General features: G+C 38.7%; 1 protein-coding gene across 4 annotated transcripts in view; it reads left to right on the top strand.

The window, feature by feature from the left end:
- Positions 1-16,252, top strand: part of LOC133294681 (uncharacterized) — a 54,826-nt gene that overhangs the window by 33,597 nt on the left and 4,977 nt on the right. For 2 of the 4 annotated variants that reach the window (XM_061493406.1, XM_061493405.1), the window contains 8 exons: positions 1,117-1,245; positions 1,335-1,420; positions 3,982-4,097; positions 4,185-4,297; positions 4,490-4,613; positions 4,766-4,887; positions 10,515-10,683; positions 10,858-11,005. In XM_061493406.1, the coding sequence (XP_061349390.1) occupies positions 1,117-1,245; positions 1,335-1,420; positions 3,982-4,097; positions 4,185-4,297; positions 4,490-4,613; positions 4,766-4,887; positions 10,515-10,683; positions 10,858-11,005 (1,007 nt within the window). Of the gene's footprint in view, positions 1-1,116; positions 1,246-1,334; positions 1,421-3,981; positions 4,098-4,184; positions 4,298-4,489; positions 4,614-4,765; positions 4,888-10,514; positions 10,702-10,785; positions 11,006-16,252 lie in introns of all 4 variants that reach the window. The other 2 variants (XM_061493403.1, XM_061493404.1) reach the window with 2 other exon arrangements.

Genomic DNA, 16,252 nt, shown 5'->3' with positions numbered 1-16,252 from the left:
GCATGAGTCACAGTTGCTTTGGAACTCCCTCTTTCACTTGTTAGTCTGGCTTTTGAACGGCTGGCCAAGGCTTACGGGTAGCTGTAGCCTGTAGCTTTACCAAGGGAGGAGAACGATCTATTTGCTTTGGTCTGTTTAGGAAAAATATTACCAGTCCGATGTGTAAGGTTTTTATTATCCGAGTATAGGAGACTCAGTTGAAGGAGGGGGTTACCCTTGTGTAGGAGTTACCTCCTTGTTCTATTCATTCACAGTAACATAAGTCATTCTTTTCTCTCTTATCTCTGGAGCTGTGTTTCTACATAATCCCTTACCAGTACTGCTCTTTCCAACGAAGAACCCTAACAAAACCACTCATTTTATTGTTTCTTGGTATTTATCTCAACTGCTGATAATGTAGTTATTGTTAGATGCAAGTTGCACCTGTAGCCTGTGCCATGAATCATCAGAAGGAATGTGGTTCAGTCAACAGTGTTAATAATTTCTTTCTCGCGTGCATTTATATAAAGGTAAAAAGTGAGGTTGAAGACTGGGCACTTGAAGTCTGTCAAAGTATCAGAGCTCTTTGATTGGAAATAGGAGGGTGAGGCATAGGAATTGAAGGTTCAGTGGGTGTATGTGAGAGTAAGGGTCTAAGGGAGATGTGCAGACAATATGAGGGTCAAGGGGCTTTTAGGTTCAGTTTGGGAGTTGTGAAAGTACCTGTGCGATTAAGGTTCTAACTTTGATGAGTTTTGGGGAAACTTCCGTATAGGAACAAGTATTGTTTGATGAGTTGAATTGTAACTGCTATCTCAAACATAAAAGGGTTGTGTAAAAAATCAAAGAAAACATAATAGAAGAGCAGACATCTTGGCATAGTTCTAGGGTCTCTTATGTATTACAACTAGTGTTTGATTGCACCACACAACCAAGAAGGGACCATAAATCACAAACCTAATCTTCTCCCTAAATAAAGTGGTACAACTATAATAGGCCTCCAAAGTCCATTGCTCTCTACTATTACTATACCAATTAGGGAAATTTGGACAGTAAAAACCCAGTAACACCTAAATAACATTGCTCTTTACTATTATTGCTGGACGTCTTTCTGGCACTGAAAATTTTGCTTTACAGGTAAGGAATTCTTCTGTTAGGACACTTTTCCAAACTTTAGGAACTCACGGGCAAAAGCTTTCAAAGAGCATGTGGGAAGATTGTCTTTGGAATTATGTATTTCCTACATTGGATCGTGCTTCTCACAAGGTAAGCTGAAACTATTGTTAGATGATATTTGAGAGCTTATTTTCAGCATAAGTTGATGTACTTTGAAATTTTGGTTATTTGATAAGTAGGCTGCTACTTCATCAAAAGATGAATGGCAAGGGAAAGAACTTGGAACTCGAGGAGGAAAAGCAGTTCACATGCTCATACATCATAGGTATTTGAAATTGACATTGATGCTTATTTTTTTCATTTGTGGCCTCAGTGATACATTTGGTTGAGAAAATTGGGAGTATGAAAGGTGGAGAAAAAAGTAAGTAAAAAACATATTCACTGAAAAGACTCTGGAACAGTGTATGCAGTACTGATCCCTTAAGTCTTGAACTATTTATACTACTCTTCTTTTCTTCCGTAGTCAATTTTTTTTTTTTTAAAAAAGGTTCTATACTGATAATTTTATGACTAAATTATGACACTTACACCATTTAGTTTGCTTGCACTAAAACTATACACATTTTCTAAATCCCACAACGCTTCCCTAAATTTTCTTACATTGCTTAGCACTCTTCCTTAAGCTGAACTATACATAAGCTTTCAGCTTCTTTTTAATAAACGAAATCTGACAAATTGAAAAATTAATTTCAGCCAAAAAACAAAGAATCAGTTGAAATATGGGAAAATACTGAATATTATTTCATTAGTTGTCATGTAGAGATGGTTACAATATCTTAAGTTGAATGGGAATAGATCCTAATAATAACTTTCCTAATTAAAGGAAAAAAATGAGGAAATAATCAATTTTATAATAAGGGAGGCTAATCTACCCAATGAAAGAGAATCAAATTAGAAATAATTATAATTGTTAGAGTAATATGTATACCTTTTTTTTTGGGCAATGCGAAAAGCCTCTGGTATAAGAGTCGGAGGGGAAGAGGTGACAGGAGAAGGCGATCAGTCACCCAGGATTAAGTCCGCAGGAGGAACTTTCTGATGACGCTGATAGGTGAGAAAATGATGATCCTCAGGGATGGAGGCACTTTTCTCTGGAAGAGAGTCACCTGCAGTTGGTAAAGACAAGTCAAGAAAGGGAACAGAAAGAACCTAATGAACCTGTGACAACTGAGATGGGTTAGAATGAAAGGGTTTTTGATCAAGAAAAGTGACATCAGCGGAAATAATATAACACTTAAGATCAGGAGAATAACAACGATAATCCTTTTGAAGACAAGCATAACCAAGAGAAATACACTTAAAGACTTTGGATGTTAACTTGTCTTTATCAGTAGTGAGATCATGAACAAAATAGGTACAACCAAAGACATGTGGAGATAGAGGATAAAGAGGAGCATCTAGAAACAATAGGTTATAGGAAATGTCATTGTTAAGCACAGAGGAAGGCATGCGATTGACGAGAAAACAAGAGGCGAGTATGGCATCCGCCCAGGAGTGAAGAGGAACCTTCATGTGAATAAGAAGGGTATGGGTAGTTTCAATGAGATGCCTTTTTTACGTTCGGCCACCCCAATTTGTTGTGGAGTGTGAGGACAAGTGGTCTGGTGTAAAGTACCTTGCGTAGCCAAGAAATTAGAAAAGTCAAAAGAAACATATTCTTTAGCATTATCACTACGTAAAATATAAATAGAAACACCAAATTGAGTATGAACCTCAGCAAAGAACTTTTTATAAATAGAGAATAACTCATAATGATTTTTCATTAAAAAAACCCAGGTACAATGGGAATAATCATCAATAAAAGTAACAAAATACCAAAAACCTAAAATAGACAAAGTACGACTTGGACTCCAAATATCTGAATGAATAAGAGAGAAAGGAGCATCAGCTCGTTTATTAACTCAAAGTCAAAGGAGGAACGTGTGTGCTTCCCTTGCTGAAACGACAGACAATCTAAAGATTGAATACCAGTTAAAGAGGAACCATCTTTTGCAATTTTAAAGACTTGGATGACCAAGATGACTGTGGATAAGTTGTGGAGATTCTGTGAGAGAGCATGCCACTGTTGGACGAGGTACAACCAGATAATAAAGCCCCCTTGACTCACGACCCACTCCAATCGTCTTCCCCGTATTCGGATCTTACACAGAAACAAAATGGTTAGAGAAAGTAATGGTGCAAGTGAGGGAGTGGACCAATTGGTTAATAGAAATTAAGTTATAAGGAATGTAGTAGACAGATGTCAAGGTCAAGGTAGAGGTCGGACGAGCTTGTCCAATCCCACTAATTGGGGCTTTGGTTCCATCAGCAAGAGTTAAAAAAAGGTAAATGATCAGAATAAGTATGAGACGTAAATAGTTCCTTATTACGACAGAGATGATCTTTAGCACCTGAGTCAAATATCCAACAGGGACAACTTGTAATGAGCTTCAAGAACAACTGGCAATGAATGACAACTTAACAAGGTAAACAGACCACAACTTGCAATGAAATCAGTGGACAACGACTCATGTTAAATCACAAGAAAGACAAGATATAATCTGATTTTTTAATCAACAAAACGGACTTAGAAACTGACAGGAGGGTAACATGGCTATAATAACATGTCGAGGAATAGGGAGACTGAAAGATATAGAGAAAAGTATGTTTGAAAAAATCTGACAGTTTACATAACACCTACCCTTACACCTGTGTTTATGCTGTTACTATGACTGGATAATGACACTTATACCTTTTACTATAGATGCACTGTAGTTAACTTCATTAATCTTGGTAACACTTTCTAAAATTACTTGATATATGCTTGTGGTCTGATGAATTTTGCAGTCGTAACACAGCGCAAAAGCAGTGGGATGAAACTCTGGTGCTTGTTCTTGGTGGAATAGCACGTATATTACGGTTGTTCTTTCCTTTTTTCACAAGCTTGAGTAACTTCTGGTCTGGTGGGTTCATCATTAAAATTTGATGTATCTGGTAGTTTCATTTGATGCAATTTACAAGTGGTCCTGATTTAGTTTGGTTCTATGTAGGCTGGGAATCATTGCTTCAATTTGTTGAGAATAGCATTCTAAATGGTAGTAAAGAGGTAGCACTTGCAGGAATAAATTGTTTGCAGACAACTGTTAACTCCCATTCATCGAAGGTAGGGGTAGTGGTCTTAATTAGATCTAATCTTCTGTTTGTAGATGAAAAATATGCAACTGAATTTAGTCTCCCTTAAGTGCATGTCATCTTTGACACTAGCCATATTGGCTTTTAATCAATTAACAAATATAAGAAACCAGCACTAGTTGTAATATACTCATTTAAGTACTGACATAATTTAATGAATTAGGGAAATATGCCGATGCCTTACCTTGTTTCAGTGATTGATGTTTACGAGCTTGTTCTGAAAAAGCCATCCAGTTACAGTGGCAATGCTGCCGACAAGGTCAAGCAGGAGATTTTGCATGGTCTTGGTAATGTATTGATTTTCATTTTATTTATCTGTGTACATTACTCATGGATTAATAGTCGTGCCTTTAAGTTTCTATCTGCACCATAGCCAAGTTAGCTTCAGATAGTGATATTCACGAGACTGACCATACTTGATATTTTGGACATCTATCAGGTGAGCTTTATGTGCAGGCTCAAGAATTTTTCAATGATGTCTTATACACACAATTGATAGCAATCATAGATTTGGCTGTGAAGCAAGCCATGTTAACTAATGATAGCTTTGAAATGGAATTTGTAAGTCCATTTTTTAATAACTTTTTCCTAAATTATTTTTTCTTATTCTCTTGTAAGTTGGAACTGTTATTATTATGTTCATAACTTTTTCCACAATACCAGGAAATATGAAGCAAGCATCCTATACAAAATGCAAATGAAGACAATATATTAATACACAACACATTACAATTTGTAGAATATGTAGAATATTCTAGATAGTATTTATTGATGTAGTTGGTAGATGTATATTTATTGATGTAGTTTGTGGTTGTATATTTATTAAAGTAGTTGAGGTAGTTGGATGTACTCAATATAAAAAGGACCCATTGGGTCTCTCAATGAATCAAGAAAGTATTATTCAGATAAAACACTTCTTCCACTTCTTCTTTTCTTCATGGTATCAAGAGCTGGTTATATTCCAGTCTGTTCCCCGTTCTGATTTATTTTTAAGTCATTTTCCTATTCCTTTTTTTTCGTTTTTAGCCACTGCCCAAGCCAGAATCCTTACCTAGACACCTCCAACCACGAAACCAAGGCCACCATTAGGTTCAGAACAAGATTCTGAGCCAGCCCACAGAAGACCCGTAGCAGTACTGTTCATTACTGTAGCAGTACTGTTCATTACTGTAGCAATTACTGTTTCACTGTAGCCAAGATTGCTCTCATTCATTGATTTTTGCGAGCAACCCTCTTCCTGTTTTGAGGGTCAAAATCGTATTTGGAGGAACTTTTTTCTGGGTACCTGTTGTTAGAAAACCATGGACGTTGAAAATTTTGAAAATTCGTCTTTTCAGAAATTGATGTCTCAACCTGCTGAGGCAACTACTCATGTTGCTCAAAAAGGTATGGCATTCCATGTTGAACATAGTAATCGTTGGATCCTTGATTCAGGAGCCTCTGATCACATGACAGGTAATGCAACCTTATTTTTCTCCTATACCCCTTACTATCACCCGTCACGAATAAGAACAGCTGATGGGAATTTCTCCACTATTGCGGGAAAGGGATCCATTAAACTTTCTGAGCATATTATTTTGAACTCAGTACTTCATGTTCCCTCTCTTACTTGTAATCTCATCTCTATTAGCAAACTTACTGCTGAGTTGCATTGTGTTGCTAAGTTCTCTGCAAATGCTTGTATCTTTCAAGAACAGGACTCGGGGATGATGATTGGCAGTGCTAGAGAGGAAGAAGGGCTATACTATTTTACAGATGTTCATTGTGTAAAGAGGATTTTTTCGAACCACTCTCTATGTTTATCAGATGACTGTAATGATGTTTTGTTATGGCATCGTAGGTTGGGACACCCAAATTTTGTTTATCTCCAGAAGTTATTGCCGAACTTATTTATCAATAAAAAGCCAAGTTCCCTTCTTTGTGATATTTGTCAGCTTGCAAAGCACTCTCGTGTCACTTATTCTCCTAAGAAATATCATGAATCTTCTCCCTTTACATTGATTCATAGTGATATTTGGGGACCTGCTCGTGAAAAAAATGTCTCGGGTGCTCGTTGGTTTATTACTTTCATTGATGATCATTCTAGGGTATGTTGGGTATATCTCTTAAAAGATAAGTCTGAGGCAGCATCCACTTTTAAAAACTTTCATGCTATGATTCAAACTCAATTTCAGACTTCTATCAAAATTCTGCGAACAGACAATGGTACTGAATATTTTAATTCAGTTCTTGGAGATTACCTAAACCAACATGGAATTATTCATCAAAGTTCTTGTCCTAACACCCCTCAACAAAATGGGGTGGCTGAAAGAAAAAATAGACATCTAATTGAAGTTGCTCGAGCTCTTTTATTCACGATGCATGTCCCTAAATATTTGTGGGGGGAAGCCGTCTTGACAGCCTGTTATCTCATTAATCGGATGCCTTCTCGGGTACTAAATTTTCATTCTCCTTTATCCTGTCTTACTAAATTCTTTCCCTCTTTCAGTGCTCTTTCTTCTCTTCCTCCCAAAATATTTGGCTGTGTGGTTTTTGTGCATATTCCTCCACATCAAAGGTCCAAACTTGACCCTAAATCCATCAGATGTGTCTTCATAGGATATTCCCCTAATCAAAAAGGTTATAAGTGTTACTCACCTTCTCTCCGTAAGGTTTTTGTTTCCATGGATGTTACCTTTTATGAGACACAATCCTTTTTTTCCCCGACTTCTCTTTAGGGGGAGTCTATTGGTATTGGTATGGATGAAGATAAGCTTGGGAAACCAAATGATGTTGCTCTCTTACCTTTGCCTTTGGAAACAGGTGGAGTTATTGGGAAGGAAACAGGGGGAGCAACTATACCTGAATCTAATGATCCTCCTTGTGATCCTCCTGGTAAATGGGGAAAATTTTACAGCAGGCGCAAAACACATGAAGATACTCTAGACTGCCAGGATCCTGACTCGAGTCCTTGTTCCAGCAACCCACTTGAATGTACTAGTACAACCAACGTTGATATGCCTATTGCTCTTCGGAAAGGTACTAGATCTTGCACTGCTCATCCTATTTCCCATTATATCTCATATGAAAAGTTGTCTCCAGGTTTTCGTGCTTTCAACACTATGTTAGATAGTACCAGGATACCCAAAAATATCCAAGAAGCACTTGATGACCCAAAATGGAGGAATGCAGTATTAGAAGAACTGGATGCACTTACAAAAAATGGAACATGGGAGTTTGTGACATTACCTAAAGGAAAGAAAACTGTTGGTTGCAAGTGGGTGTTCACAATAAAATTCAATGCAGACAATAGCATCAATAGGTATAAGGCCAGATTAGTTGCTAAGGGATTTACTCAGACTCATGGGATAGATTATCAGGAGACATTTGCTCCTGTTGCCAAACTTAACACTATCCGCGTTCTGCTATCTCTTGCCGCCAACCTTGATTGGCCATTGCAACAGTTAGATGTTAAGAATGCCTTCTTGAATGGTGATCTCCATGAGGAAGTTTACATGGATCCACCTCCTGGTTTTGAAAAAGGGGATGGTTCTGTGTGCAAGTTGCAGAAGTCTCTCTATGGACTTAAACAATCTCCCAGAGAATGGTTTGGGAAATTTACTCAAGTTGTTAAGAGAAGAGGGTTCACCCAAGCTCAGACTGATCACACTTTATTTTTTAAACACTCCGACAAAGGAAGAATTGCTATTCTGATCGTTTATGTTGATGACATAATTGTCACTGGTAATGATAGCGAGGAGATAACCTCTTTAAAAAAATGTTTAGCTGACCAGTTTGAACTAAAAGATCTTGGATCTCTCAAATATTTCCTTGGCATGGAAATTGCTCGGAGTAAGGAAGGAATTTCTTTAACTCAGAAAAAATACATTCTAGACCTGTTGCAAGAAACAGGTATGCTTGGGTGCAAGCCGGCAGAGACTCCAATTGAAGCTAATATCAAGATGGGAGTTGAGGACGGGGAAGATGTTGATAGGGAGCAGTACCAGAGACTAGTGGGAAAATTAATCTATTTGTCTCACACTCGTCCTGATATTGCTTTTGTTGTGAGCATGGTTAGCCAATTCATGCATTCTCCTAAGGAAAAACACCTTAGTGCTGTTTATAGAATTCTCAAATACCTCAAAAATACCCCTAGTCGAGGAATTTTCTTTAAAAAAGGGCACAAAAGGATGATTGAAATCTATACAGATGCAAACTGGGCTGGCTCTGCAATGGACCGAAGATCTACTTCAGGATATTGTACTTATGTCTGGGGAAACCTTGTGACCTGGAGAAGTAAGAAACAAACTGTTGTTGCAAGAAGCAGTGCAGAAGCGGAATTTCGGGCTCTAGCCCATGGTATTTGTGAAGGAATTTGGTTACGAAGGCTTCTGGAGGAGCTGAAGATCTCTTATTCCCTACCTATCAGATTATATTTTGATAATAAGGCTGCTGTCAGCATTGCTCAAAATCCTGTTCATCATGACAGAACAAAACATGTGGAAGTTGATCGTCACTTTATCAAAGAGAAATTAGAAGACGGTAGTGTATGCTTGACATATATACCTACCAAGGAACAGACGGCGGATATCCTCACCAAAGGATTACTTAAGCCGACCTTTGAGAATTTGATCAGCAAGTTGGGAATGATCAATATATATCTCCCAACTTGAGGGGGAGTGTAGAATATGTAGAATATTCTAGATAGTATTTATTGATGTAGTTGGTAGATGTATATTTATTGATGTAGTTTGTGGTTGTATATTTATTAAAGTAGTTGAGGTAGTTGGATGTACTCAATATAAAAAGGACCCATTGGGTCTCTCAATGAATCAAGAAAGTATTATTCAGATAAAACACTTCTTCCACTTCTTCTTTTCTTCACAATTACCACACGTATATTGTTTCACAGAATACCTGTTATTGTGAAGTTGTGAACTTCATGTATTGTGCCCTTCGAAAAAAAAATTAAAACAACTACCCAATCAAATGCTGTTTTCATTAAATGGTTACTGTCATGCTATTGCTACACCTTAAATTTTACACATGGTTACTGATAAGTTATTTATTGGTTAACAATGTTTATTGTTTGGTTAACAATGTGTATGTGTTTGTTTTGCTTAGAAAAAACACGTTTCCAAATGATAAATGTTATTCAGTAATTAGCTCAATTGTAACAAGGTGTAGGCCAGTTGTAAAAATTAAGGTGCAGAAGAAACCCTTCCCAAATTGTAAAAGTTGACTTGAAAGTTCCACAGTGCCATGCTTCTTCATGACGTAAGAGAAAGTATGCAAATTTATTTGAAAGTTATAATTTGTTAACAAGCACAAATGCAGCACAAAGTTGGAATGCTACTTTGATTTTTTTTAACTTTGCTATTTCTGTGTAACAAGTGTTCTTGAGAATTTTTTTTTCTTCGTATTTTTGTAAACTGCGTACCTTGCTGTACATTCAGTATGTTTTGCTATAACTTTGTTATGAACTAACTTGCCCATAAAGCTTTAGATTTTAAGTGAAGACACATGAATGATATTATATTATATTTATAACAAGCCCTCTCATGTAAGAGTTGTTTGTGTTTGAAGTGTGGATAATGTATAGGCCCATCTACCTTATACTGAAATTTCACCTTTTTTTATTAAAATGACGAGGGCGGTAAGGATTGAACTTTAGATTACTTGTTCATGGACCCTCTAATACCATGCCATGAACCTACTCTCGCAAAAGCTTAAGGTTTTTGGTAAAGACATATGAATGGTTTTATATTATGTTTCTAACAACTTCATTGGCATCCTCAGTAATGTATTATACTAACTTAGAAGCAGAGGCAATAGTTATCATAAAAATTGAAGTTGGAGTGGCAACTTTGGAGTATCCCTATGCATTCTTTACCTTCATATTTAGTTCATTGCTCAGTCAAAAAAAGGGAAATTAATTTAATATATGGGCTCACCAAAAATCTTATTTGGGAAATTTTCATACGTTTAATGAACATGTCCTCTTACATTGAAGTCTCATCATTATAGCTTATCAATGTCCCAAGTGACTAGTCTTATTGAACAAAGCCTTTGCTTCCTCAAATTTTACTTTGCTCTTAAAGAAGGAATCCTGCAGTATAATTCAGGGAGCCTATTTAGTAGTTGTAGTTTTTGTTGTAGAATTGTCATTTTAAAGTAGAAACTTTCTCATGTATGTTCCATTTTTCTAGGGGAATGTTCCACCTGTGCTAAGGACTATACTGGAAATCTTACCACTGTTAGGTCCAACAGATAACATTTCTTCAATGTGGCTTGTTCTTCTTCGAGAGTTTCTGCAGTATCTTCCTAGACAGGATTCTCATTTACAGAATGAGGATGGTAAAATAGATCAAGCAAGAGGTTCTGACCTTATCACAGGTATGGAAGTATCTGGTTGTACCTGAGCTAGTTTTTATTTTTTTCCTTTGGGTAAAAGGGTAAAATCTATGCTCATGTTTGCAGATTCTCAGGTGAACAATGGAGCACCCAATGGCACTACTCCGATATCACCTAGTAAAGTGGCAGCATCTCCAGGTTCTCGATCAACTGCAGCTATAAATGCTGGCATTCCTAGTTATATGTTTGCAGAAAAGCTAGTTCCGGCGCTGGTAGATCTTTTCCTGAAGGCACCTACAGTTGAAAAGTATATTATATACCCTGAAATTATTCAAAGCTTTGGAAGGTAGTAATTGTTCTCAATTAATTTCAATTTTTTTTGCCACTCCACTGTTAAGGGGTAGGATAACTTGTTTCTAAAATTTGTAGTTGGAAAGATTTGTATACACTTGAATATAAAATAATAGAAGAATAATATGTTGTGTATTGATCTGTGTCAGAGAGTTACAATATATAGAGACCCTAATGGGCTTAAGTGAAAGGCCCAAACCTAATCCTAATACAGTCAGAATACAGTCAGAATATTTACGGATAAGACGGAATCTAATCATATCTAATCATATCATATCTAATATTCTAACACTCCCCCTCAAGCTGGTGCGTATATATTATGAGAACCAAGCTTGTTACAAATGTATTCAACCCGAGGACCTCTAAGAGCTTTAGTGAAAACATCCGCTAGTTGATCAGAGGAGTTGACGAAAGCAGTCTTGATTTCTCCTGACTGAATCTTTTCTCGAATGAAGTGACAATCAATCTCTATATGTTTGGTCCTCTCATGAAAGACAGGATTAGATGATATATGTAGCGCAGCTTGATTATCACAGATGAGTGTCATGGGTTGTTTCTGTTCACAAAGATGAAGCTCCTGAATCAACTGCTTTAACCAGACTAACTCACAGGTAGCATTTGCCATTGCACGATACTCAGCTTCTGCACTAGATCGAGCAACAACAGGTTGTTTCTTGCTCTTCCACGAAATTACGTTTCCTCCAAAGAAGACACAATAGCCAGAAGTGGAGCGCCTGTCCGAGGGTGATCCTGCCCAATCAGCATCTGAATAACCACAAATTTCTGTATTTCCCTGATCTGAATACAACAAACCTTTTCCTGGTGCTCCTTTGATGTATCGGAGGATCCTCACAGCAGCATCCCAATGTGAATCACAAGGGGAATCAAGAAACTGACTAGCCGTACTAACAGCGAAAGAAATATCTGGCCTAGTCACAGTAAGATAGTTGAGCTTCCCAATTAGCCTCCGATAACGTCCAGGATCAGATAACGGCTCCCCCCTGTCCGGGCAATAACTTGACATTATGATCCATAGGTGTATCAACTGGTTTACTACCCAACATACCAGTTTCTTCTAGGATATCCAGGGCATATTTCCTTTGACAGATAGAAATGCCCTGTCTGGATTGCGCCACCTCAATTCCCAAGAAGTAACGTAGCTTCCCAAGGTCCTTTGTTTGAAATGTACTAAACAAATGCTGTTTTAACTGACGAATTCCGTCTTGATCACTTCCGGTGAGAATGATGTCGTCAACATAGACTAACAAATAGATACACTTATCAGGAGATGTAATCCTATAAAACACAGAATGGTCAACTTTACTGCGGATTAAGCCAAACGCCTGAACAACAGAACTGAAGCGACTGAACCATGCTCGAGGAGACTGCTTGAGACCATATAAGGATTTCCGAAGACAACACACCTTTCCAGACTCCCCCTGAGCAACAAAACTAGGTGGTTGCTCCATGTAAACTTCTTCTTGTAAATCACCATGAAGAAAGGCATTTTTGATGTCAAGTTGAAGGAGTGGCCAGTGACGAACAGCAGCAAGGGCAAGAAAGAGGCGGACTGACGCCATCTTAGCGACCGGTGAAAATGTATCGCTATAATCAATGCCAAAGATTTGAGTAAAACCCTTGGCAACTAAACGTGCCTTGAGACGATCAATATGGCCATCAGGTCCAACTTTCACAGTAAAAACCCAGCGACAACCAACTATAGACTTCTCTGGAGGAGCAGAAACAAGGTCCCAAGTGCCATTGGAATGAAGTGCAGTCATCTCATCAAGCATTGCTTGGCGCCACCCTGGATGGGAAAGTGCTTCACCTGTGGTCTTAGGAATAGAAATAGAAGAAAGACTAGAAACAAAGGTGAAATGAGGTGAAGAAAGACGGTCATAACTCAAAAAGGTATAAAGAAGATAAGGGTTACGAGTAGTACGTGTACCTTTTCTTTGAGCAATGGGAAGAGTCTCTGATGAAGGATCCGGAGGGGAAGAAGCAACAGCAGTGGGCGATGAGTCAGCAAGAGTCGAGTCGACATGAGGCACAGTTTTGCGACGCTGATAGGTGAGAAGTGGACGGTCCTCAGGTATAGAAGCAATAGGTTGCTCATCTGGAATAGAAGCACCTGCAGCTGGCAAAGACAAGTCAAGAAAAGGGACAGGAAGTACATGATCAACCTGTGACATCTGAGATGGGATAGAATTAAAGGGTTGTTGATCAAGAAAAGTGACATCAGCGGAAACTAAGTAACGCTTAAGGTCGGGAGAATAACAACGATAACCCTTTTGAAGACGAGAATAACCAAGAAAGATACACTGAAAGGCTTTGGATGTTAACTTATCCTTACCAGGAGTGAGATCATGAACAAAACAAGTACAACCAAAGACATGTGGAGTTAGAGGATAAAGAGGAACATCTGGAAGCAATAGATTATGAGGAATGTCATTGTGGAGCACAGATGAAGGCATGCGATTGATGAGAAAACAAGAGATGAGTACAGCATCTGCCCAGAAGTGAAGGGGAACCTGCATATGAATAAGAAGGGTACGGGCAGTTTCAATGAGATGTCTGTTTTTACGTTCAGCCACCCCATTTTGTTTTGGAGTGTGAGGACAAGTAGTTTGATGTAAAGTACCTTGTGTGGCCAAGAAATTAGAAAAATCAATAGAAACATATTCCTTAGCATTATCACTACGTAGAATACGAATAGAAACACCAAATTGAGTATGGATCTCAGTAGAAAACTTTTTATAAATGGAAAATAGCTCGGAACGATTTTTCATTAAATAGGTCCAAGTGCAACGGGAAAAATCATCAATAAAGGTAACGAAATACCGAAAACCTAAGACAGACAAGGTACGACTTGGACCCCAGATATCTGAATGAACAAGAGAGAAAGGGGCATCAGCTCGTTTATTGACTCGACTGGCAAAAGAGGAGCGTGTATGCTTCCCTTGTTGACATGACACACAATCTAAAGACTGAAGACCGGACAAAAGAGGAACCATTTTCTGCAACTTTGAAAGACTTGGATGACCAAGGCGACTGTGGATAAGTTGTGGAGATTCTGTGAGAGAGCATGCTACTGAAGGACGAGGCACATCCAGATAATAAAGCCCCCGTGACTCACGACCCACTCCAATCATTTTCCCCGTACCCGGATCCTGCACAGAAACAGAATGATTAGAGAAAGTAATGGTGCAAGTGAGGGAGTGGATCAACTTACTAATAGAAATTAAGTTATAAGGGATGCCATGAATGTAATAGACAGATGTCAGGGCCAAGGTAGAGGTCGGACGAGCTTGTCCAATCCCACGAACTGGGGCTTTGGTTCCATCCGCAAGGGTAAAAGACGGTAAATGATCAGAATAAGTAAGAGATGTAAAGAGTTCCTTATTACCACAGAGATGATCGGTAGCACCGGAGTCAAATATCCAAGTGCCAAGTGATGTAGAATGAGAAACACAAGCAACAGGATTACCAGTATAAGGCTGAGACTGAGGAGAAGCCTTCCTGAGAGGGGTTTGGAGTGCAGCATAGTCCGAACCTGAACCAAATGATGCATTGTCTGACTGAGCTATATTTGCAACAATAGAAGGAGAGTTAACCTCCGAGAGATCAGGAGATGCTGCTGCCATTTAAAGATAAAATATAAAAGCCGTAAACGAAGGCAAACGATATCCAATCAAGAAGAACCACGCGTCTAAAGTCAGACCCACAGAGAAACAATCACAGATCCAGAAAGGGGAGGAGAAGGCGAGCTTCTCTGTCCAAGACCGGCCGGAAAAAGCCGCCGGAATAGTGCTCACGCGCCGGCAGAAGGTGGCGCGTGAAGCCCACGCGCAGAGAAGACAGGTGGCGCGTGACGGCGCGTGGGAGATGCGTTGCTGACCGGACCACCACAGACCTGGTCGCCGGGAAGAGAGGGTCCTGATCGCGTGAAGTTTGGTCAGAAAAGTCGCCGGAAAAAGTCTCCGGTTGCCTGAACAGTGATTCTGACGGTGGGCGGTGGTTCCGGTGGCCGTCGGAGGTGCTGACGCGTTTGGAAAAATCACTCAAAGGCTGTTTACAGCCCTAGAAGGCTTGCCGGAAAGACGCACGGCAAGAAAGAGGACTCCTAAGCAGTGGGCTTAGGTTTTAAAGCAAAAAACAAGGTTTCTAAGCGGAAGCGAGGGTTCCCAGAACGAAAGTGCTCTGATACCAACTTGAATATAAAATAATAGAAGAATAATATGTTGTGTATTGATCTGTGTCAGAGAGTTACAATATATAGAGACCCTAATGGGCTTAAGTGAAAGGCCCAAACCTAATCCTAATACAGTCAGAATACAGTCAGAATATTTACGGATAAGACGGAATCCAATCATATCTAATATTCTAACATATACCATAGCCAAGAAAAGGCTGAGATTTCTGTGAAGTGAGAGTGGATTCAGGCAAAGAGTTTTTATGTTACTATAGCTACAAATATCAGGTTTTTAATAATGTTTAATCGGAAACCAAGGCAAAGAGAAATGACTTGACATGTCAAGCTTGGGGTGAATGCTACTCATGCGAGCCCCTGGAAGTTCATGCTGAGAGATACAACTATTATTAACTCAACAATAAGGCTTCAACCCAAAACCTTAAGGAGTTGGGTGAGGTTATATTAATAGTTTTATATATCTCTAACACGTCCTCTCGCACAAGAGCCTACTAGGCTTGAAGGGTGGATAATGTACAAGCCCACCTATCTGGTTTAAGAAATTCCACAAAAGAAAGTGGGGGGCGGTGAGGATCGAACCTGGAACATGAGACTCTAATACCATGTAAAGAACCAATTCAACCAAAAAGTTTTAAGCTGTTAGGTGAGGGCTTCTTTAATGGTTTATATTAAACCCTAACAAAAACCTTAATGATTGAGAGACTTCTGATCTAGTTTCTTTGCAGGGAATTCTAGATATCAGGCCGAGCCTCATTAGTGCCAAACCAAAGTAGGGCAGCCAATTTGGCAATGTTTTTCCTTTGCTGTTTGTGGCATGTTGTGCATTGGGCCTATTGTAAAAGTTTGGCACATTCAATCATAAATTCTAGTCATACATGAATGTGGTGCAACAGAAAAGTTTTGGAGACTAAATTACCAACTCGATTGTAAGAAATGATATTACACCGCAAAACAATTTGAGCGAAGTTTTTTACGTGTAGATCACAAATATCAGTTCTATGTGCAAGTAATAAATAACAATGTTATTATAAT

Source organism: Gastrolobium bilobum, unplaced genomic scaffold (assembly GCF_033153095.1).
Source record: "Gastrolobium bilobum isolate Gb01-03AN ecotype WA unplaced genomic scaffold, APGP_CSIRO_Gbil_v1 utg3268, whole genome shotgun sequence".
Taxonomy (NCBI): domain Eukaryota; kingdom Viridiplantae; phylum Streptophyta; class Magnoliopsida; order Fabales; family Fabaceae; genus Gastrolobium; species Gastrolobium bilobum.
The sequence above is the reverse complement of the archived record's forward strand: the minus strand, read 5'-3'. Positions and strand labels throughout refer to the sequence as shown.